Consider the following 24,787-nt stretch of genomic DNA (forward strand, 5'->3'; position numbering starts at 1 on the left):
AACCAGAAGATCTAATTTTATTCCACCAACTTCACACGTCAGAACGTTGGTATCATTGCCGGAATAAAACGCGTAGTATGTTTTACCAGATTGCTGTTCCACAGGGAGTTCAGGAGTAGATGCTTCCTCTTCTACGACATTGATGCGATCTCTATCACCTGCTGACCTAACTACAGACTTCTTTCTTGAATTTCGCAACCGGCAACAAGACTCAAAATGACCAGTCACTTTACATCCGTGGCACACGATGTTACGTGCCGGACACCTTCGATCGGTAGAGATGTGGTCACGGCGGCCACAGTTGTAGCACCGGTAGATTTTCTGACTAAACTTGTTATCCCGTGGATCGCTGAACTTCTTCGAATCGCGTCGTGCACCTCGTTGTGCAAACTGCATCTTGTTTCGATCTTCGGTATACCCAGCGGAGATTTTGTAGACTTGTTGTCCGCCAGCAATTTCTTTCGACTTCCCGTTGAGATCTTTCACTTGAATGTCAATGGATTCCAACGCTACTCCCAGAGCTTCAATCTCGCTAAGTGAACGATCCTGCTGCAGGATTCGGCGCCGTAATTCCATAGACGCACAGCCTTCAATTACCGCATCCGTGAGGAATATCTCTGTCAGAACGTCTTTGATCTCATTCGAATACTTAGCAAACCCACAGTCCGAAGCCTGTTGGCGTAATCTCAGCATAAAATCAGCAAATCTTTCTCCCTCCTTTTGCTTCATTTGTTTTAGCTTATGACGCTCTAGGCAATCTTGCCGACAGGGTTGGAAAAAATCATCTAATGCGTTGATAGCCACATCGTACCATTGTTTCTCCAATGACACGAGTGGGAAACTTTCACGATTTGGAAGATTCTGGAAGATTCGCTGAAGCTGTGGACCACCCAAATGCAAAAGCTTGGCTCTCTTTTTCCTTTGGTCCACAATATCGTATGCTTCGAAGTAGCATTCCAACGCACCTTTCCAGATCCTCCACTCATTGTACAAACGATGTTTTTCGATGTCATCACATCGAAACTGCTGTACAGGTCGGCTATCATCCACCTGTAACAAATCCATCCAACAAAACCCCAATCAGACACATTGTATATGCAGGTAAATAAATCTTTCCAAACCATATAATTTTATGCATCAAAACAAGCTTTCAATTTTAATTTCATCATCTTTTTATTTGTTTTCTAATTTCAAACCCTGATAGACATCATTTTTCATTTTGTGTTCGGTTCGCATTCCATAATACATGCCCGTGGTTGGTTTATCCGACCACCTCCTGTACGACTACAGGTACTGAACAAAACCAACCCGTGATCAATGCGTTGACCACCTCCTATAGCAACAACTATAGGTACTTACATATTTGATCCCGTGATTAACATAATCACCTCCTCTAGCAACAACTAGTGGTCCTTCCTGAAAATCTACCCGTGTTCAACTCATCTGAACACCACCTATAGAAGACTCTATAGGTACATATTTACTTTAAACTATCATTGGCTTGGCTGGATTAATGAAATCATTTCCATTCACTATCTTCATCACAAGCAACACTGTGCATTGCTATGCTCATCGCAAACGGTTGGTCCATGAACATAAACATGTCAATTCTTATTGGAATTCCACACCTAGCGGAGCATGGTATTTGTCATATATGAACACACTAATACACATGCAGGTCAACATTCCTTAGCTCCGCCATTTTCAAACGAAACAAACTCAATTTCCGAAGCCTCGTGCACTTGAATTATTATAAATATTTCCACTTACCATTCTTAATTTCCTCGTCGCCAAATTGTGAGGGGCACTTCGGAATACTCGTACAATCACGCAGGTCACGGATTTAACAATATATCTCAATAGTTTATTCCTCTACTCACCACCACTCGATATACGTGATCTAACCACTTCACGGTCTTAACCATTCCCCCCCGTCATCGCTTCTTCTTCACTTCCCCGCCCAAAGAGTAACACATCTTCTTCTCGTTGGTACGACGTCAGCCCTCCAGTGATGCCAGACCCTACAGTTGCATCGACAGTGACAGAACATTCCAGAAATATGCGACCACCGAATGAAACATGAGACAGGCGGGCTCATTACACTAAATGACCTATCGAATGTTACGTGCCGGGACAAAGGCCAATTTCACCTGATTATCCTGCTGTAGCATTATTTCCCCATATTTGCGCCCATGTAACAACATAAATTCATTCAAACGCCTCATCCGTCGACACCCCGCAACTTGTTTTCTTCTGGTAGCAGAATCATCGGGAGACGTCAATGACGGGAAAAGCTCTTTAAGAAGAAAACGTGTCTGCCGTGCTGTATCCCGAAACCATAATAAACATTTCAGTAATGATCACCATCATCATTATCCGTCAACTATCCGGCTCATTACGTGTGCTGCGCGACCCATGGTCCCCAAAGTATCGGCAGCACCTTAGAGTTGGTGGCGCATACTGACAAGAATAACTCTATTTGAATAGAGTCATGAAGCCTGGTGACCCACTTTTGGCACCTTGCTCTTGCACATGATATGCAATCTCAGCTAGTGTGAAAGATTCTTCTCGCCGATGCCAATCCCGTCTGCCAAGAAGATGATACATGCTTGAACAATCTTCTGCCGAAGCAGTAAATTACACATCTAGTCCCTCGTCCAACAAAACATGTTAGGGTAGCCGGGAGAATGATTTTATGAGGTTTAATTTCAGGTGTGGCCTGAACAGATGCGAACATCATAAAAGAAGAACTTGCAGAACTAAGCAGGTTGTTGAAACCGATATTCATTGTGATAATAAAGAATTGTGGGTAGGTTAAACAAGATATTCCACCAGTTCTAGAAGTGCCAACAAATAAAGCGAGAAGACTTCACTGCTAACTATTTATATTTACTCACCCTAACAACACGCATGTGCAACACCGTTCGTTAACATAGGTCGTTTAGTTTTACACATTCTTTTAAACTTGGCACACTATGGCCGCCAATGCTACCATACAGCTCCGTTGGAAGAAAATCACACAGCCATTAGGTGGCCCGTCCGCCGCCGTAGAGCAAAAGATGCTTAACCCGATGCGTTTCGAGCATGTTACTTGGCTGTCTGTGAAAAATGTGCTTTTATGTTGCACGCCTGCACGACAACTGCGACAACGAGGCATGTGCTGTTCATGTGTCAATGCCCCATCGTCTACGGCGGATCCGACAAAGAGATTTCTCACTCGTCAAAAATGAGGAGTACCGTTAAATAAATCGAACATGGGTTGCTAATGTTCTGGTATGAATTTAGGATTTTTTCTAACAAATAAAACGTCAAGTTGAAGTCATGCTGCCGTCGAAGACGCATTCAGTTCACTCCTAGGCGTAGTGCAAAGGACAACTTGGGCATCAACATGACTCACTAAGGTATCGCGATTCTTTTCCGTCAAATTCTATGAATCTCGGTGATATGCGAAGAATATGTAAATATGGATACCGTAGTTGAAAAAATAACCCTGCCAAAGGGAATCAAAAGCGTCACGAATTGAATCTGTCCTCTACTAAGTTCTAAGCATCACTAAAACTTTGATTTCAACTTAAACCTGAAACAAAAATACTATTCTCGCGTTTAGTATCATAAGGGCGTAACTGCAATGATCGATCGATTTTTCTTAATCGATTTTCTCTTAAGCTAATTACTCGGTCGGGTGTCTGCTTTTATCGATTCAGTAGAAAGAACTCATCGTCCTTCGTCATATTACATGGAAAAATATTACCTAAATCGATTGAATTCTCTGTACCAAAATAAAGAAAAAATCGATCAATGCAAATACGCCTGTATGATTCTAACCGCGAGAATTGATTCAATTGTTACCATTGAGCGTTGATTCCATTTCCTCTCTGGCTCAATATGCAGTCTATTGCCATGTTTGTGTCACAGAACTGGTGGAAAATCACTTGTTAGTGACTAGATTACTATTATCGAAATGGTCATTAACACTTCAGTCGTCACGCTGTTGTATTTTGTACAACACTGCTGAAAAAATCTCGCTTTTCGTTCACAACAGCAGCATGGTGGTTCTGACGGTGGCGAACCGCGCGACGACTGGAAGGTTAAGTCGATATTTTCAAAAAAAATACGATCTACTCTCCGTAACTCTCCATGCACGGTACACAATATTAAACTGACAAGTAGCTGTAGTCATGCCTATCCATCTCAAACAATATCGTGAAAAAATGATCTAGTGGCCCGGAGGGTATAAGTTTACACTAGTAAAAAGTCTGCCTTGTTATTTTTTATGCCGTGACAAAATCAGTGAGAATGCGATCCCAATGACTCAATGGGAGGTTGCCATGAAAACCAACATTTGTTATGGTTCTCAAACTCGATATTGAGCAATGGAGAGTTGACTGTATAACAGTCACCATTGATTTGGAAATCAAAGTATCGAGGCAAATCAAGAAACGTTTCTCACAATTAAAAAACAAAAATTTTGAAAATAAAATTTCTCAATTGGACCCTGGTTCTAAGCTCTTTTGGAAATTATCTAAAATTTTGAAAAACACCTCAGAAGCCAATACCGGCATTGAAAGAGGAAAAAAAAAAGAAAATTATTACTAACTAATTGCGAAAAAGCACAAAAACTTGCTATGCAGTTTGAAAGCATGCAAAATTTTAATTTAGGACTTACTAGTCCAATTGAAAATCAAGTTACTTAGGACTTCGAAACTATTCTCAATCAAGAGAACGTTTTCGAAAATTCCTGGGAGACTGATTTGGAAGAAGTGAGAACTATTATTAAAAAATTCAAAAATATGAAAGCTCCTGGCGAAGATGGAATTTTCTACATCCTCATCAAGAAACTTCCAGAAAGTAGCTTATCATTCTTAGATGATATATTTAACAAATGTTTTCAATTAGCATATTTTCCTGACAAATCAAAAAATGCTAAGGTTGTACCAATTTTAAAACCAGACAAAAATCCTGCAGAAGCTGCTAGCTTTCGTCCAATCAGTTTGCTTACTTCTATCAGTAAACTTTTTGAGAAGGTCATTTTGAACAGAATGATGGCCCAGATCAACGAAAATTCAAATTTTGCCAATGAACAATTCGAGTTCATGCGGGAAGGTAATTTTATGGCAGAGATACTTGCTCTTGGTTAGTAGTCTGCCTACCCGAGCAAAGTCCAACATCAAAAAGAAAGCAAGTCGAAAACATATTCTGTTTTCAGCATCAAGTTGATAGCATAATTTGGAATCTATGACAAAAGGTCGAAAGACAAAAGGTCAAAAAAACAAAAGGTCGTTCCGATTCACACGCCGCACAGAATAAGCACAATTATCATTTGAAATTATGTACATTTTAACGAGTTCTTAATTTGCCCTCCATGATAGCAGAAACAGTCTTTAATTTGCTGTAACTGATAGCAAAAAAGTTTTCAATCTGATTTCATGGGAACATTTCTCTGCTCTCAGTTTCGTTAAAACGACCATTCCCGCCTCAGACCGGAAACTTTTCTTCAGGAATGTTGTCCGACTGTGCCACAGGGCGTTGCATGCTGGTCCCCATAATGCCCACTGGAAGCATTAAGGCCGCACGGGACGTCATCATAATCACCCTATCCATTTCAAGAAGCAAATCCCAAGAATCACTCCATATATCGATGCGAAAATGTATCACTATGATTCTATATATGTAATGCACAACCCGATACATTTTCAGCTTCATCGGTTCACTAAAACTCGAGATTTGCTTCTACAAAGTTTTGATGATTATTGTTAGAGTGAGACGAAAGATAGGGAAAATAACACGGTCTCCCGTGTCCCCTTAACGTTCCCGTGTTAAAACACTAGTAAATGTACTGAAATTTTTGAAGAAATCCACTTCTAAAGAAACTATGATTCACATTACGATTAAATAAAATGATGTGAGTAATGAAACGACACAAAAATAAGTTTTCATCGATATACTGTACGAAAAGAGGTAATTTGAATATAAAAAGATAGGAAAACAGTTCAATTTTTTACCATTTTCATTTCAGATGCAATATGTGCAGTCGTATACAAATTTACATTCGTGCCACTTCTGTGATGTGTATCAGACATTTGGAATTATTTCGCTCCATTAAGCGGTGGAAATCTGAAATTGTTGCGTTTCTCATGCCATTATTTTCCGCAAAATTGAAAACGTTCCGAAAATACTACAAGTTGTCCAATTTGTCTCAAATTACACCCACTGCTCCTGAATCGCATGTCAATTTCATGAGTTTCTACGGAAAGAACTAAATTTTGAACATTTACTCAGTGTTTCAACTCAGAAAAATCCTAAAATTTGACGAAAATTCTCTATTGCATTATATTTTACATCAGGTCTCTATACAATTAAACATATTATCATATATATTGGTATTATCTCCGGAAATTTTCTATTTATCAAAAAAAAACATGGCGAGGGAAAAGACAACACAAGAAGGTAAAAAATGTTGCGTGATGAACCAAATAATCCAAATCACTTGATCAAAAACAACATCCATCGCATCGCATCGAGAGATTATAATCATTCATGATTTTGAAATCTCGAAACCTTTACCACCTATCTACTTTTAAACACATACGTACATTAGTGTGGGACAAAATTTAGATTCCCGCTCCAGTCCACTTTTTGGATTGCATTTAGGTCCCATAACAACTGTGCAAAATTTCAGCTCGATCGGAGAAAACTATATTTTAGCGCCAGCCGTTCAAGGTTTGTTTGGGATTAACTATGGGAAATCTTATTTTTGCAAAGAAAAATCGCCAGAGGTCGCCCATTGACCTTTAAAAAAAAATCTGAACACAGACCTCGATAGGTATGTTTACGATGAATAATATTGCCGAAGACCGCGAAACAATCCGACACCTGTGAGAAAAGTTATTCAATGATAACCTATTGGCAAGGCGACGTTGATTAACACGTAAAGGAATAACAATAATAACCAAATCGGACAAAATTCCCGAAAAGTCTGTGCTTAATAACTTTTTTCACAAGCATCGAATTGCTTTGCGGTCTTCGGCAATGTTGTTCATCGTAGAAATACCTATCGAGATCTGTGTTCAGCATTTTTATAGAGGTCAACGGGCGACCTCTGGCGATTTTTCTTTGCAAAAGTAAGTTTTCCCATAGTAAATCACATACAAACTTTGAACGGCTGGCGCTAAAATATAGTTTCTCCGATCGAGCTGAAATTTTGCACAGTTGTTATGGAACCTAAATGCAATCCAAAAAGTGGTCTGGAGCGAGAATCTAAATTTTTCATATAACCGTGTCCCAGGCTAACGTACATATTATAGCATTTTGAGCATGATGATGAACAAAATGATAACATTGACTAACAGTTCTATTTTTTCAATGTACAGGTGAAATTTTCCGACAGCTTATCAAAAGAATAATTGGGACTTCACATCGTCTCACAAGTAGAGATTTTTCCTGTTTACTCCAGTAGCTCCAAACAACCTAATCAATCATTAAGGTATGTCAAACACAGCAAAGAACTCTGATGCATGTGCTTCGTCAATGAAACTTGCTACGGATTTTCGATGATCTCACAAACGATACTGCAAACATTTACCTACTAGAGTGCAAAAGTTGAAAAAGAAAAACGCGAACCTCGCAGATCAACTGAAACGAACCGGTCGGTCATTGCGGTCAGTGACAAATTACTTTCCGATAGCCAACCTACCTCATGAATAATTTATCGGTTCGATCAATCCTGGAGCCTGAGGTTGTCTGTACCATTGTGATTTGAATGACAGTATCCTTTCCGTTTAGAATTTTTTTCCGTAGTCTGCCAGTAGTACAGGAAACGAACAATAATGCTTTATTTGAGTGTGAACAAAAAGCGGCTCCCGCTTTCGATGTTACCTGCCAATAGGGATTCCTTATTTGTCAATCCCGGCGAGCTCGATCGGACCAAATAGAACTTGCATTGGCACGGGACAGGAGTTCCATTGGTGGACCGGAATGTGGTTTATTTAAATGCTCAACCCAATCTCCAGAAGAAGGATATCACAAAGAAAGGGTCGATGTGCTGGTCACCAATAATCGCTTATGCGGGAAATGTTCTAACGGTTCTTAATTGGCAGAGAATTTGAAGCGTATCGGATTGCCCCTAATTTGCATAAACTTTTGATTAGGTTTAAAATTTTCAACGCCATTTTATTTGGTTTGAATGTTAATCTTTTTAGTCCTTAATATGCATAACAAAACATCAGATTATTTTAGTACATTTCACATAACAGTTACGAAGTTTTATGTCTTCATGGTGTAACAAGCAATTAATTAAGATATGCAAGCAAATAGGTTCTCGTTGTTCTTTATTTGAATATTGTCAACATGAATCATACGAAACGTGAATCATCGTCATCGAATAAAGTCTACCGACCCTACTTTAGATGAATTCAATGTTGGTTTTTCACACATCATACTAATGAAGTATAATTTTGGATTTGCCCAGCAGAATTATCATCAATTGAAAAATAAGCTGGCACTTGCTCTAGCAAAAACTAACGGAAAACGTCATTATAATGGTTGAGTGCCAACAAGAATTAACATCATACCGCAACTGGAACAGTTTGATCAAAACCACCTATTTGCAAACACAACGGATAACCAAAAGTGCAAACATTGACACAAATACCGCATGGGGATGCTGCATGCTGGCTTGTTTGCCAATCAAGCCAATGACCACAGAATCGCGTTACCGTTAGGCAATCATCGCCACTCATAGCCGCTATGACGACAACGAATCTGAAGCACATCCAGATACAAGCGCTGTCCATGTGTATCTTGCGAAAGATTGCCTCCTTGTGGTTTCCTGGATTGCTAATTATTCGTCAAATATTGTATGGATCTCTCGGTGCATTTTTGGGAGCAGTCTTATGAGGTCACCTACTAAATCATCTTATCATCGGCGTCTGTGACAGCTAGGTGAAATATAAATATTCGAAATCGTCTGCAAACAGTAACTTGTGTAGATTGAAATTTGTCACAATAAATGTCAAGCATACTTATCGTACATCTCTTCCATGTTTAGAACAAGTTATAGAGAACGAACCGCCAACACGCGTGGGTTAAATCTTTGCAAACGTGGCCTCATTTCTACCGAACTGCCGAATGTCTGGTCGATTGGATCATTCCGAGAGCTGAGTCATTACTTGATTGTTTTGGGTTGCTTATTCGGAAACCAGTTCCATGGGCGGAACATCCCGCTTGTATGGAGGTCAGTACAAGAGAATGCCGCGATCACGTCGTCAGTGAGAATCTTTGTTTATACAAACTACTGTTCTGAGTCAGACAAAAAGAGAAAGCTGGTGGGACATTTATTGACGGTAGATCGTTTCAGTTTCAGTAATCGTTATCCTATAAGGACTTTTCGGATTGAATTTATATGCTTCAATAATGATTGTTAAGAAAAGTATATTTTGACTGTAGAATTTTGAGTACAGTTTAATATTTACCAAAATATTTGTATAATCATTTAAAGGACGAATCTACAAAAGTTCTATTTGAAAAATATAATATCGAGAACTTTAACACGAAAAGAAAATTGTCCTTTTCGCTGCAAAATCAAGTCAACTTACTTATACAACGTAGCACAAATATACAGTAATAACATTTCAAACACGCGCACCTCAACCTTTCCTTTCTTGTGACGAAATGGTGATGTTTCAGTAAGAGCGATTAAAAACGGAACGAACACTATAGAACTGTAGTATAAAGTATTAATGCTAGCGGCTTGGAGTTGATGCACGGCGATTTGCTAAGCGTTAGACCAGATTGTGCACTTTTTGGCTCGATCTACCGAGGCCAGGACGGAGCTAAACGGGTGCCAACTCACGGCAGTCACTGAGGCGCCACTTCCACTGTGAAAAAACCAATCACGATCAGACCTCGAAATTTAAAATTAGGGTTTTAATTAAAATCGAAAAAGCAAAAACGAAAAACGAGACACAGGGCCGGAAGAAGGAACGAAAGACGAAAAATTCCAGTTTATTTCTGATACTCACTTAGGATCCTTTAACACTGTCTCCAGAGGACCGTTCACATTCCAGATGTAAACGGATCCATCAGCCGCACCAGCAGCGATTCTTTGACAACTTGTATTGAAGGCAGCTCGGGCCCAGTCGCAACCAACTTTGTATAGGTCGTGGCTAGAAAAAATGTTATTAATGTTGATTCACAATCAGGCCGCTCTCCAATACATACCGGAATGTCCGTACGATTTTGTTCTGTCGCAAGTCCAGCAGATTAATGGTATCATCTCGCACGGAGCACAACAGAAACTTCCCATCCTTCGATAGATCTAGCGATGTAATCTTGCCCTGCATCGGAATGTCGTTGGCGGTGCAGTCAGCTGTTCGAGTATCCCAAAAACGAATTTTCTTATCGAAATGACCACTTATGATGGAAAAGCTGTCGGTGGTGACCAGATCGTTACAGCTGGAGCCGGCGAATTTGGTTTCCGTACCTGTTGTTATTGTCATATACATATTATAGTTATTGTCATATACATAGGTTGTTTATCATGAGTAGATCTGCATTTTTGTGACATCTTTTTATGATCGTTTTAAAAAAAATCAGGCCAGAATAACGATTTAAAAAAAAAGCAACGATTAGGTGTCAAGCTACAGATCCTAAGTATTCGGCGAAGATGTAGCTTCAAAATGATAATGTATGTTTTCAAATTCTGGCCTTGGATGGCAACATTGCTCGACAAATGAGTTTCTTTCCGATACCTTTGAATTTTGAAGATAACGATATTGTATGTTCCCAAAAGTTATAGAAGCTATTGCATGTCAAACAGTCGACAGAATGTTCATGTCGCTGAGAATACTGCTCAAAAAGGAATATTCCTATTTCCAAATTTACAGCAAAATAGAAGAATATAGTGTTCAGCATTGTAGGAATGCATTTCCGCTTTTATTTTTTTTCCTTAAGGATACAAAATCATTTGGTGGTTGGTGATCTCAAGTTAAAAAAAGCGAAACACAATTAAATTATGTTAAACACTGGTTTAACACAAAGAATAAGCTAAATATGCATGTTTCAGAACAAAGTAGCAGAATAGGTGTTCACTCCAATTATTATTAAATGACTAGATGACCCGACAAACCTTGTTTTGTCCCGAAGTAGGCTGTTTTATAATGTGAAACAAAATTCTACTAAAAAGTGTCAGTTTCCCACCCTTATTTTCCTTAGTTTTCCCGTGAAGTTCTTCGAGTTTTTATTCACATCAATACGTCGGAACACTTCAAGAATCCAGGTATGAAATAATCAGGTAAATTCATTGACTCGTTCTCTAGTTATTTCGTGACATACAAACACCACTCCATTTTTATTTATATAGATTAGATATATTTCAACATACATTTGAAACTGAAAACACTGTTCAGTAAATATTTCTAATAAAATGAAATATCCAAAATTATGAAACATAGTTTAAATATTCAGATAATTTCAAATGAATGTTGAGTGCAATCCAATAATTCATACAAAAAAATAAAATTCTTCATGTACCGTGATCTGATTTAATTCCGTGTGTTGCTTAATACCGTGTACCGTTTTGATTCATATTACGGACAGCTTCAAATTTCAAACGAAATGTTTCAAGTTTTTCCGTTCACAAGCTCTCATTTTTGAGGCTCGTTTTAATGAGAATTATCTATAGATATCTATGAAAGCTTATGACTGTTTAATTGATTATTTCACTTTTCTATTTATGATCCGGAATTCAAATCAAATGGTCCAAAATGTGAGGCAAAAGTAAGGAAACGTCCGGAATAAAAATCATGAAAAGTCCACACATTTCTATTTATTTAAAATTATTTATGTTGGGGAATCAAAACATTCATTTTGGAAACTTACGTGTTTTGAAGGCTCGATAATGCGGAGGAATCACACATTATGAATCATTTTATATTATTGCTGATGAGTTATACTTCACTGAGACTGATTTTTTTTGCGTATTATATAATTTTGTAAAATGATTGTCTCAAACGTTACCATATTAAGTCGTCATTCGAAAAATATGAGAAACTTGAAGTTGCAGACACAAACAAACATAAATAATTTTATAATGCATTCGTCTTACCGTAATTTTGAGTAAAATCGATCAATTTTCAAGGTTTTTCAAGTGTATTTTCTAAAATGTTGTCAATTCTATACAACTGAATGCAGGAAAACAAGTAGTACGGTAAACTTAATTGGCTTATGTACCGAAGTTTTCTAACAAATGTGATATTAGTGCTAAAAATCATGTCTAAAATAGAAAAAAATTTCTGGAAATACAATTGCAGAGTGAAGCTGATCCCATGTCGATGCGATTTTTGTTAGTATTGTAAACATCTCTACATAACTAATTTGAAAATTCTTGTCAAATTCTTAACAATACAATATCTATATAAATAATCAATAATTAAATTTAAAGAATACCGCGAACAACGCCTTAATGTAAGCAATATCCAGAGGAATTTCCAAATATCTTACAGAAATCCAAATATTTCAGTAAAATGAGCAAAATGTTACGAATTTTGATGATAAAATATGTTTTGAGGATATGTTTTAAGCATCTAGTGATAAAGATCCAAAGTTTAAACTCTTCGAATAATGGTGATTAGTGTTTTGAATTAAGTCAATAGTTCAATCCATTCGATCACACGTGCTGTTCTTTTACCGTGTATGAAAAATTAAGGACAAAAGTGTGTTCATTGCAAAATATATTATGCGACAGTTTATAGCAAAACGGCAGTAAAAAGTCACTAGTGCGACTATAGGGGACGGCTTTAGGACATTTGGTCAAATGACGTTTGGTCGAATGACATTTGGTCAAAGGGACATTTGGTCGAATGGGCGTTTGGTCGAGTGACTAGAACATTTCGTCGAAAAAATATTTAGTATTGGTAGATCGAAAAATCGTTCGGTTCAGCAGGCATAAAACCGAACTAGAATTTTTGCAAAACATATTTTATCATCAAAATTCGTATCTATGAAAGCTTATGACTGTTTAATTGATTATTTCACTTTTCTATTTATGATCCGGAATTCAAATCAAATGGTCCAAAATGTGAGGCAAAAGTAAGGAAACGTCCGGAATAAAAATCATGAAAAGTCCACACATTTCTATTTATTTAAAATTATTTATGTTGGGGAATCAAAACATTCATTTTGGAAACTTACGTGTTTTAAAGGCTCGATAATGCGGAGGAATCACACATTATGAATCATTTTATATTATTGCTGATGAGTTATACTTCACTGAGACTGATTTTTTTTTGCGTATTATATAATTTTGTAAAATGATTGTCTCAAACGTTACCATATTAAGTCGTCATTCGAAAAATATGAGAAACTTGAAGTTGCAGACACAAACAAACATAAATAATTTTATAATGCATTCGTCTTACCGTAATTTTAAGTAAAATTGATCAATTTTCAAGGTTTTTCAAGTGTATTTTCTAAAATGTTGTCAATTCTATACAACTGAATGCAGGAAAACAAGTAGTACGGTAAACTTAATTGGCTTATGTACCGAAGTTTTCTAACAAATGTGATATTAGTGCTAAAAATCATGTCTAAAATAGAAAAAAAATTCTGGAAATACAATTGCAGAGTGAAGCTGATCCCATGTCGATGCGATTTTTGTTAGTATTGTAAACATCTCTACATAACTAATTTGGAAATTCTTGTCAAATTCTTAACAATACAATATCTATATAAATAATCAATAATTAAATTTAAAGAATACCGCGAACAACGCCTTAATGTAAGCAATATCCAGAGGAATTTCCAAATATCTTACAGAAATCCAAATATTTCAGTAAAATGAGCAAAATGTTACGAATTTTGATGATAAAATATGTTTTAAGGATATGTTTTAAGCATCTAGTGATAAAGATCCAAAGTTTAAACTCTTCGAATAATGGTGATTAGTGTTTTGAATTAAGTCAATAGTTCAATCCATTCGATCACACGTGCTGTTCTTTTACCGTGTATGAAAAATTAAGGACAAAAGTGTGTTCATTGCAAAATATATTATGCGACAGTTTATAGCAAAACGGCAGTAAAAAGTCACTAGTGCGACTGTAGGGGACGGCTTTAGGACATTTGGTCAAATGACGTTTGGTCGAATGACATTTGGTCAAAGGGACATTTGGTCGAATGGGCGTTTGGTCGAGTGACTAGAACATTTCGTCGAAAAAATATTTAGTATTGGTAGATCGAAAAATCGTTCGGTTCAGCAGGCATAAAACCGAACTAGAATTTTTGCAAAATGCCTGATGTTAAGCTTATTTTGAGCAAACATACTTTTTATCAGAGATCAATAACGAATCTCTCTACATGATAATTATTACCTACGCTTTACAACGTGATTAGTATATGTGCTGGAGTCTATATAGGATAAATTATTCTTGAAACTGCATATCCAGTAATAGCACCTACCAAATATGCTTTTTCCTTTTTCAATGACTGTGTGTTAACGTCTAAATGACACATTGTAAATTAATTTGAAAACCCCCTATTAAATTTTGGACTAAAATGTCTTTCAATTAAATATCACATGCTTCCTAAAGCAAATAAGTAATTGTCAACCAAATGTCCATTCTACCTAATGTACTTTCAACCAAACGTACTTTCAACTAAACGTTATTAGACTAAATGTCATTCGACCAAATGTCATAGATTAGAGTAAAACTAACCCAGCCTTAGCATATACCGTTCTTTGTAAACTTTTGAGAAGCTTGGAATTCCGAACATTTTATTATGTTTCACTTCATATATTTGAAAATGCAATTTTCCTAAATATTCATAAAAATTATCAAGATCCAAATGGCTTGTCACTGTAAGGACAAAGCGAGCATTATTATTTGTTTTACTTTCAAAATTATGCTTTTCATGAGCTATGGTGCATCTGGTGTTTTCCACACAATATTTAGAATCAATCTAACTGAAAAATGCTACAAACTTTACGCAACTTTTACAGATTTCCCTTTTCTGAAATAACGTTGATCAGTAAAGAATCAATTTTGTTAAAATGTGGATCATTTTTGTATGACAGAGGAAATCCAATGTGAGATAAATTATTATGTGATTACTTTTAATAATGGGTCAATTCAACAAGGTTTTCATCTTTTACTAGTCAAATCGAGCTTTCGAATCATTAAGTTATTTTAAACAGTACTTAGCTAAATTTTGATGAAAATGCAGATCTGACTGATTCGCAATTCGCGAAATGTGCTACTTACATGATCGGTTTTTGAGGTCCCAAATTTTAAGCGTTCGGTCGTGGCTCCCTGTGACCACCAGTGTAGCTCCGAGAAATTTTGCCGCCAGCACCTTTCCACTGTGCCCCGTCAGAGTGTGCTGAAATTGAAAGCAAATAGAACAAACACAAAAAATCAGCATTAATTTCCACGATACACTGCGGTCGCGGTGATAATTGCAGAACAATTATTCACTCGTGTATTTGTTTATGGGGCTTTTTCTTTGGTTTGGGAATATATTTTCCCCCGCCTTCAATCATCTACTTTCTTTTCACTCGAGTGGCAACCCTTCAGACACCTCTAGATCCATTTGGGTTACCCTTTCGCAGCTCATCATGATGGGCATCCCGCTTTCCGTGCGAGTCTATCCATTTTTCCCATAGACAATGAATCGGTGTAGCCAAAACATTTCACCCACAAAGCGCCACGCCATCGTCAAATAATATGTCCATTCGCGCGTCTCATGAAACGTCGAAATTCAGCTCAATGTGATTTGGGCACCATTCATACTTTCGTCTGCACGAACAATAGTAAACACGGTGTGTCTGAAACCGTTTTAACAAAAAATGTTCAAGAATTTCGCACCCACTATTCGAAAGATATGGCATTCAAGCATCTTCACAGATAATTTCGTAATATTTTAACTAGGGAAAGTTACGGTAATTTGAAGGTTTTGGACTATTTTTATAGAATTTTAAACATGCTTCAACATATTCCCTAACAGTGGAACATTGTCAATTTGTATACCAACCATGTAAATATGTCAGATATATGATATACAAGCATCTTTTCGGTAAATTTGAAATCAATTAGTTGAATAAATCAGAAGATACAGGGATTTGTGTATGTACCATTATTTCCATTGCGTGTAGTTCATGGCTTTTTTTAACTATTTCTTTTATTTAAAGATCACTAATACAAAATCTTTGAATGGTTTGATACTAGAAGTGTCAACTTTTTCTTTATAGACCAAAAAATGACTTTTTGGATTGATGTTGCATGATTCGTATCATAAAAAAAATCTTTGAATAGTTCGTCATCAAAGTGGTCGACATATTGTGACAACTTGCATATATTTGTTGTAAATTATTTGTAATTAAAATTTATTTATATTACAGAGGCATATTTACAATTCATTATATCTTCTGATGCTCTCAATGAAATACTTTCGCTGTTGGGGAATATTTTGAAGCATGTGAATATCCATTTCAAAATAGCTCAAAACTTTCAAATCACGATATTTTCTTATTGAGAATAATATTTGCAAATCCATTGAAAAGATGTTTAAATATTATATCTTTCGAATGGTAAGTTCTAATCTCTTAGACATTTTTGCTTTAATCAAGGTTTCGGAAACACCGTGAAAGCTTTAACAGACGAAGGAAACCAAAAAAAGTACCTGAACCACACCGAGCTAATCACGAAAACATGGGGTTAGACGTTTGTGGAGGTTAGACACGGCAAAAAAGAGACAATTCCATGTCGAGTGGCGACGGGGCGCCCTTTAGCCAAAGTTCGCAGGTTTGAAAGTGAAAATTCCCAGAAATCGGAAGATACTTTGCTGCACGGCGGTACGGCTAGGAAAACGATTCTGCAGCGTCTACCAACATGTAAGGGAAAACTAATCTACTCACGCCATCAACACCAGCGCCGTACTGTTTCGATGAGCTAGCATAGCTAGTGCTGTGCATCGAGATAGTGGGTGGGTCCCCTCGGCGAAAGCGAAACTCATGCCTCGATAGAGTTCGGGATGTTTTTTTTGTTATGTTTTGCTTAATTTCGTTAGGTCCAGTGTGGGAAAAAAACTATGACCGTTCGGTTCGACCTCATGTGAAATAATGAACCTAATTTCGGAACAAATTGTGCATTATCGAACTCAACGGTATGGCTCGGAGAATCTTTATGTACAACCGGACGGAACAACTGGTAGGGAGAAGTGACGGCCCAAATCAAACGCTTTACATACAATACAGTGCACCTTTTTGAATGCCAAGTATGCTAGTACCTTTACAGTTTTCTGAAATACTTCTGTCAAAAGTTTTTCCCTCATCGTTCAACGAATCTTACAGTTTGAATGAATCTTACAGACTTTTAAAAGTCTGCTTCTTCCTTTTGGCGTAACGTTCAAACTGGGAATGAGGATGCTACTTTACTAACTGAAGGCTTTCAGTGTGGCAAATACAAAGTTATATTATGGGATGGGCTGTGGAGAATATTTCCAACCCAAAAAGATTCTTGATTGGTAGCGAACCCACAAACCTAAGCTTGGTCTTGCGGATTAGCTACTCGTTTACCGCTACGTCTCTTGATATCTCGATGGCTACAGCATTGCATCACGCCGTTTCCGGGCATATTGTAGAGCTCTTTCTTCTTCGGTTTTGGGCGATACATAGAGTACGCAAGACCTCCTCAACTAGCTTCAGTCATCGTATCGCTGTCGGCCTTCCACGAAGTCGACAATTCAACCTGGTTATTTGCTAAAAATGACCAGCCCGCTACAGTCTGCCGTATATTTTTAAACCCAACTTGTTATTCGCCGACGAAGGACTTTTCTAGCGGTATCAGTCTGTTAAACAGGTTGTGCGATAGTATTTTGTACGCATAATTAAGCATAATAATCCCGCTTTAAATGGCGAACTTCAGTTTGTGTTCTTTCTTGTAGATTGAGCGTATGAGGCCATCCAACTAACGGATAGGCGTTTCTTCGTCCTGCGTATAAAATCTGCGCATATCACTCCGGTTCATGTCATCACGTGCTTCAGCTATCACACTTTCTTTATGCGATGGATTCGCTTTTTTTAGCTCTCGCTGCTCTGAACCGCTGTCTGTTTAACCAGTTACTGACCACTAGCATATGACTTTTGGCGGCATTCTTCACGTCATCCAATTGGGCATCCTTTATCGAACCAGTCCAGAAATACTAATCCTTCCCAACTGCTCATCTAGTTGCTGGCGGTACAAGCATCATTCTCCTATTTATCGAACTTGTGAATATGGATAACAGCCCGATTCTTGCCCGATCCGTACATTTGCTCCACCGCTGACTATCTTTATATCTTGTTTTGAACATGCTCCATAGGCCTTATCTAAGTTTTCATAGAATTTATCCTTCATGTCCTCAAGCTTATCGTTTGTTATCGCATTACCGTGTTGGTTCGAAGTGTCCGGAAGCTTCAAATCTCCCAACAAATATATTTTCGACAACTTTTATGCATGGAGAATGTAGAAGATATCTAAATTGTGGATTCTAGGCAAAAAAAAACGATATTTGGTTCAAAAACACAATGAAAAAGGCCAGTCTCCGACTTTCGAAGCGTCCGGCAATTCTATGTAGCACGGTATATTCTGATCAGACTTTTTTGATGAACTTGCTCCTCATTATCTTACTAAACAAAACGTTGAATTCTGGTTCTCATTATTTGTATTTTTGTAAAACGAAAGAAAGTCATGCGCAAAGACTGCGGATCGGGCTGAAGGCTAGATCGAAGGGTCATTTGCAATGGTGACCAATCGATCAAGCCTTCAGCTTTAGCCGCTGTGTGGTTCTCTAGATTTGTGTTTTTGAGGCTTTGAGTTCTGGCTTCGTTTTACCTTCACCAGAAAAAAAAAAAAATTTTGCGTCGTCGCCAAAGGTTTTTTTTATCTTGTTTTAGTTTGCACGCGTTCTGCGCGCAATCGAGTTCAGGTTTTCGCATCGCCGGAGTGTTTCTTTTGCTTTTGTGTAATGCGCATGCTGAATAAAGTAGCTTACAGCTGCTCAATCAAGGATGGATGATCAATTTGGTGAGCTCGTTTTATGCTTTTATTTTGAATGTACAACATACTATGAAATTTATGTATATCATGACAGCGGTGGGTATGTTACTTAAATGAATTGATTTAACAAAGTATGAACAGTTTGTCACTTTAAGTGTCGACAAAGAATCTTACACATTCCCTAACAAACAGAATTGCATAAGAATTAACGTAGAAACTCGTTTACGTGTACAAATAACATCACACCCGCACAAAACGGTGACGGAAATTGTTAGAGTACTTAGTTTCCTCACATAAAGCGCTAAATTAGGAATTTATTCGTACATTTTGTTTCGTCCCGTATACGCGTACAGAGTAAGTCGAAATAATTCGTAACAGCTGTCAAATCAACATTTTTATCATAAAACAAGACGCAAGAGGTTATAGATTATTTCACAATAAATTTCATGCACTCGCATTGTATGCTATTACTAATCATATAAAATATGCACATATATCGCCTCCATTGTGTACGTATAAGGCCTTTTCACGACATCTTATAGGCGAAATTATTATCAATTATTCTGGTCAATCACGGTGTAGCAACTACAAATTATACGGTCATCAATGCGTATGCTTATGCTTATTATTGAATTTGTATTCCAAGTTGTTTCGCCTTAATACAGGAATTCTCGGAATTGGATAAGGTGATATTGTTTTTACGAAGTCTGTTTCTAGTTTGATCGATTGGTTGCATGCTGGTAATGATCAATCGATTAAACTTTTAGCTCAGAGCACTGTTTGGTTCCCTAGACAGGTGCTCTTGAACTTGGTTTTTGGGTTCGTTTAGCAATCAGCTTAACTGATAACTTGATGATGATATTCACATTAGCATCATGAAACTTGTCTACCAAAGTTGCATTTACAGTATACTCTATATTCTATTTTTCCATCATTTATCTACTAAAACTTTAACCATTATTTCACATATTTTATCGTTATCCATGTGTTCTTATTTTAACAGTGACTATCCAATGCGTCACCTTTGGTTTAGCTATACGGATCGCATTAAGATTTTACTGTACCATTTATTCCCTCTCTTCTATCGTTTTATCATAACTGCCATCACCCCCACTAGGCTTTGTGAACACATTTACGCTGTGCAACAGCGGTGTTAATCCCATTTAAACGACACAATCATTTCTGTTCAATGGTATGAGCTGGAATACACTTCCCCCGAGCTTTCCAAATGGCAGCATTTTCCTGCTAGAAAGCCACAAGTACGCCCAACAAACAAACTAGTTTTATGTGACTTCCGATAGACGACGCAGTCGATGCTGTATTTTTTTTTGCACTGGTTAAGATGCTCTTAATCTGTTGCAACCCGGTTTTCCATCCCCCCTTGCTGGCAACATTCTGTGGCATCGACATCATCATCATCACCATCTCATACCTACATATCAAAAAGCCACATGGAACGGGTATTTTTTACCTCTCCATCCAGAGTAGTCCAACAGGATTGAAACAGGTTACTCTTCGAATGGGAGGATGTAAAGGCAGTGTGCGATTTTGTGTACCTTCGGACTAACGCGATCAGAACAGTAATGGATGCGTTGATTCAATGGTCTATTCTAGCTCAATCATATAAACAAAGTTATGTTCATAAAAATGACATCTTTGATGTTCTGAGTGTATAACATGCTATTATATATTTGGCAAGATAGTACATTTTGTAAAGAGTCATAAAATAACATGTAAGCAAGAAAATTAATACAAATAGCTTATAAAAGTATATCAAATTAAAATTCGAATACTCAGAATAAATCAATAGCCAGTGCCGAATTTAGGCGTTTTGTGATCCCACAAATTCACGAAGATATTTTGTCCAAATATATAGAAAATCTGTTTCACGCTTCTAACACAGTGTAACAAAAATGACATTTTTGCGTGTCTCAAGGATCAAATTATGTGTCTCTAGTAGTTTTGGGGTTGTTGAATCTGATGCCATTCTCAGAAATGTTCCAGCACGTCGCAATTTTTAGCTACAGGTCGCCAAAGTTGTACAAAACACTGGTTTTCTTGATGTTTACATACAATTTAAAGTATAATTTATCAAGCTTTTTTCTGATCTAATCCACTAAGCATGCGAAATAGGACTTGAACTTTCAATTTGGATATAATTTAGTCGAAATTGCAGGATCAAATTTAGTTTAAACCGATTTTTTCAACATGCTTGCTGTCTTCATACAAAATTCTTCGTTCCTCTTATATGGGAAAATACAATACTTCTTTAAATCATCAACAAATAACTTTTCCGCATCGAAAGTATTATAAACTTTACTAATAAGCACTGTTATACACATAAAGTTTAAGTTCTGTGGCAAATTAGGCAAATAAATTGCCTTACAAGCCGACAAACTTGCATGCAAGTTGGCTAAAATAGGCAATTTTTGCATTTTCAACAGCCTATAATATTTTTGAAAACGGCAATGGATTCAGCAACCCTTGATCAAGTAAATAGCGGTATTTTGGTGCTTGAGACAAAAACGTGTTCCGCAGTGTAATTGTTCTCAATTTAAGCAAAATAAAAATGAACTAGTTGATATAATGACAAACGAGTTTCAAGTTCTGGGTGATAAACATAAAGCTTTTTTTATTAAAATATTGAATCTTTTTCTTTCTAGAGTGATGCCCCTACTGAGACACGGCTTGCTTCTTAGCTTAGTGTTATGAGCGTTTTTACATTTAACTCAGAGCTTTTTTTGCCTATTGATTATTTTTGCATGTGTGTAACCCGAGAATATCCATAACCGTTGGGTTTCGAACCCACGATTGGTTTTTCACTGGGCACCTCGAATCTACTATAGAGTTTTCATGGCAGCCGGTGGTTCTGGAAATGGTGGTTCGAAAATCTTGAAATTTGATACCTCCAGGGCATATGGAACTTGCTTTAGAGTAATGATCTAGAAGTTTGATGCCCAGTTGGGTAAGGTTTCGAATAGTTTATACATGACTGGCAATAAAAACATGACTAGGGTTTCCAATCCCGGAAAGAACTTCCCGGGAAATGTGATTTCCCGGGATTCCCGATTTCCGAAAAATGTTATTTCCTGGGTTTCCCGATTTCCTTAGCTTAGCTTAGCTTAGACTGACTACACATATCAATGATTGCTATTCCGTGATTGACCGAAGTCAGTGAAAATGCACAAAGAATCAACTAGAAGTTCGGCTGGGATTGGCCATAATCTTCTACAGTGTGAATAATTCAGTGCCTCTATTTATACATGGTCAATAACGGCGCCGGCCACGTCTTTGCAGTCAGGTGGGATTGGGGGAAGGAATGTTAGTGTGTAATTTTTGCTATTTGGAGACCGTGTTTGCCTCTGCATCTCCACAAAGGTTACTGGGAGGGATGTTTGTTAATGGGAAGGATCGTTGGATCACAGGATTCACTTTGATAAGCGATTAGATCATGATAAATAATTATTTGTGAGATATAAACATGCTTATATGTAACTATAATATTTTCATTGATATGAACAATATCTATGTAGAGAAAAATTATGCCGACACTTGAGGTGACGAACCTTTCAAAGTTTGTTGAATAAAGTGAACCTTTTGGAAGTCTACACTTGAAGTGTCTAATCGAAAGCGGCACTTTTTCACTTTACTCGATCGACGCGCGACATGTTTGATCCTGCCCTCATCGCCGGCCCCCGCAGGAGCAAGCGTCAAGGTCGAAGGATCAAACACAACTAAGCGATCGCGGTTTTTTTCACTTTCACTCGACCGACGCGCGACATGTTTGATCCTGCCCTCATCACCGGCCCCGCAGGAGCAAGCGTCAAGGTCGAAGGATCAAACACAACTTATGTTCCCTTGGGTTTCCGGATTTCTCGGAATTGGATAAGGTGATATTTTTTTACGAAGTCTGTTTCATGTGGCCGTCACAATTTCAGCATATATTAACCGTTGACTCTTATTACAGTGCTTGTCAATATCAGTGAACATTAATCGAGCTCAATATGATTGCCAACTATGGAACCCATTCATGTTTCTATAGGATGAACTCTCGCTAATTTATAAACTTGTACTAATGCGATTATTGAACTTTGTTTTTTTTTCATGGCATGCATAAGTTGAAAGAAATGAAACCCGAAAGAACTGAATCTCTGCTTCAAGTTTATAAACGAAAATCAGCCTTTCTGCAACACCCTAACTTACAGTGTTCGTTTGTTTCTTGGCACAGTTCGATTTTGACAACACGAAGTCGTTTGATATTGGCTATATTCGTTTTTGACACCGTGATAATATCATATGGGTTTCCAAAATTTCGCATGTTTTATTAACAATTTCTTCAATTATAGCAATATCAATTATGTAGAATGACTTTAAAATTAAATTTACGATGGCTCGCGTGTAAAAAAAATCAATTCAAGAAGAACGCTCAATTTTTGACAAAAAAAAAAGGGCGTGTTGCCAAAATCGAACGGCCGCTGTACCGAAAATATGCCGATCCTAACTGGAACCTTTCTGACAAACAGCAATCCACCAAATCAGCACGGAGACGAGCGTGCGCGTTCTCAATTATTGGCATATTCGCACAACTGCGAAACCGCACACGGAAAGTGCTTTCACGACATCCAGCTTTCATTCTCCCGGTCGGTGCCCACTGGATTGCTTTTGCCCGTATTCGGAACCTCTCTCCTGGGCAGCCCATACGCTAGGCGCACTACCTACTTGTAAGCAAAAAGATCTATGCGAATTTGATATCGACGCTTTGTAAGCGCGCACAGGCTCGCTTCTACACAGCAACAACAACGGAAAAATCATTGGGAAACGCACATGCAATTTATAAAACGTCTATTAAATTCATGCGGGTTGGAATATAAATGCATATTGTTTCACTTTTTTTTCCCGCTGCTGCTGCATCTGCTCCATGGCTGTAACTTGCAGCCTGCAGCGGATTGACCTGATTTTCGGTATTCCGAACGGGCATAGATAAAGCCACTTTCTTTCTGGCTCAACCTGAAATGTGAAGCTCCCATAGAGGACGCGGAAGGTGGTCTATGCCCATGGACTTCTAATGCCAAAGTGCAGCCGTGCAATGGACGACGATTGGCATTTACGAATCTCTCCTCAATCTGATAATGATCACCGTCATTGCGCAGCCATTCATCGATCGGCGGCGGTTGGTCGGGCTGAGTTGCGTTTTGATCTATGGCATGAACAAGTTAGACCAGTTCGATGTGCCGTCCTCTGGATGTTGGTGAATTTTACAACAGGTTGCTCTCCATCAACGGCGACGGATATAAGATGGAGATGAAGAATGACTCATTTCCGGTACGTCAACCCTTTCACATGGTGTCATTTTATGAGCAATCGTGCGAATGGAACCTATATTTTGCCTCCCAGCCTCCATCTGAATGATCTTTATTTTTAACAACATTATAGTATATATTTTCTTCTGATCGATAGCATGTAAAACAATACTTCTTTTTTATCGCACAAACTTTCTTAAATATTAGGCGCAGCGCCTGCGATTGTCAGAGGCAGATGAAGCACTTTTGGTTCCCTAATATTTTTAGAAGGGCGAAGTATCATTTGATTGTAATTTGGATTTTTGGATTTTTTGATTAGGGTGACCATTTCCGAAATAGGGTGACCAGAAAAATTGCGATTTTGCAAAATTTTTATTTAAAAAAAAATTATAACTTTTGAACCGTTTGACCGATTTTCAATCTTTTTGGACGAAATGAAGGCTAAAGATTTTGAATTTT

The 24,787-nt window shown here is 37.7% G+C and overlaps 2 protein-coding genes across 5 annotated transcripts in view; one reads left to right on the forward strand and one right to left on the reverse strand.

The window, feature by feature from the left end:
- Positions 1–24,787, forward strand: part of LOC5569388 — a 356,577-nt gene that overhangs the window by 67,077 nt on the left and 264,713 nt on the right. Inside the window, exon 2 of one of the 3 annotated variants that reach the window (XM_021853571.1) lies at positions 7,371–7,483. The exons of the other annotated variants lie outside the window; for them this stretch is intronic. The gene's annotated coding sequence lies outside the window, so the exon portion shown is untranslated. The remainder of the gene's footprint in view (positions 1–7,370; positions 7,484–24,787) is intronic. 3 annotated transcript variants of the gene reach the window in all.
- Positions 9,413–24,787, reverse strand: part of LOC5569385 (autophagy-related protein 16-1) — a 372,239-nt gene continuing 356,864 nt past the window's right edge. Inside the window, exons 4-7 of one of the 2 annotated variants that reach the window (XM_021853580.1) lie at positions 15,255–15,372; positions 10,219–10,480; positions 10,020–10,163; positions 9,413–9,902 (exon numbers count right to left, since the gene is read on the reverse strand). In XM_021853580.1, the coding sequence (XP_021709272.1) occupies positions 9,773–9,902; positions 10,020–10,163; positions 10,219–10,480; positions 15,255–15,372 (654 nt within the window). In that variant the 3' untranslated portion in view covers positions 9,413–9,772. The remainder of the gene's footprint in view (positions 9,903–10,019; positions 10,164–10,218; positions 10,481–15,254; positions 15,373–24,787) is intronic. The other variant, XM_021853585.1, reaches the window with a different exon arrangement.

The sequence above is a fragment of the Aedes aegypti genome, chromosome 1, assembly GCF_002204515.2.
Source record: "Aedes aegypti strain LVP_AGWG chromosome 1, AaegL5.0 Primary Assembly, whole genome shotgun sequence".
NCBI classification, from domain to species: domain Eukaryota; kingdom Metazoa; phylum Arthropoda; class Insecta; order Diptera; family Culicidae; genus Aedes; species Aedes aegypti.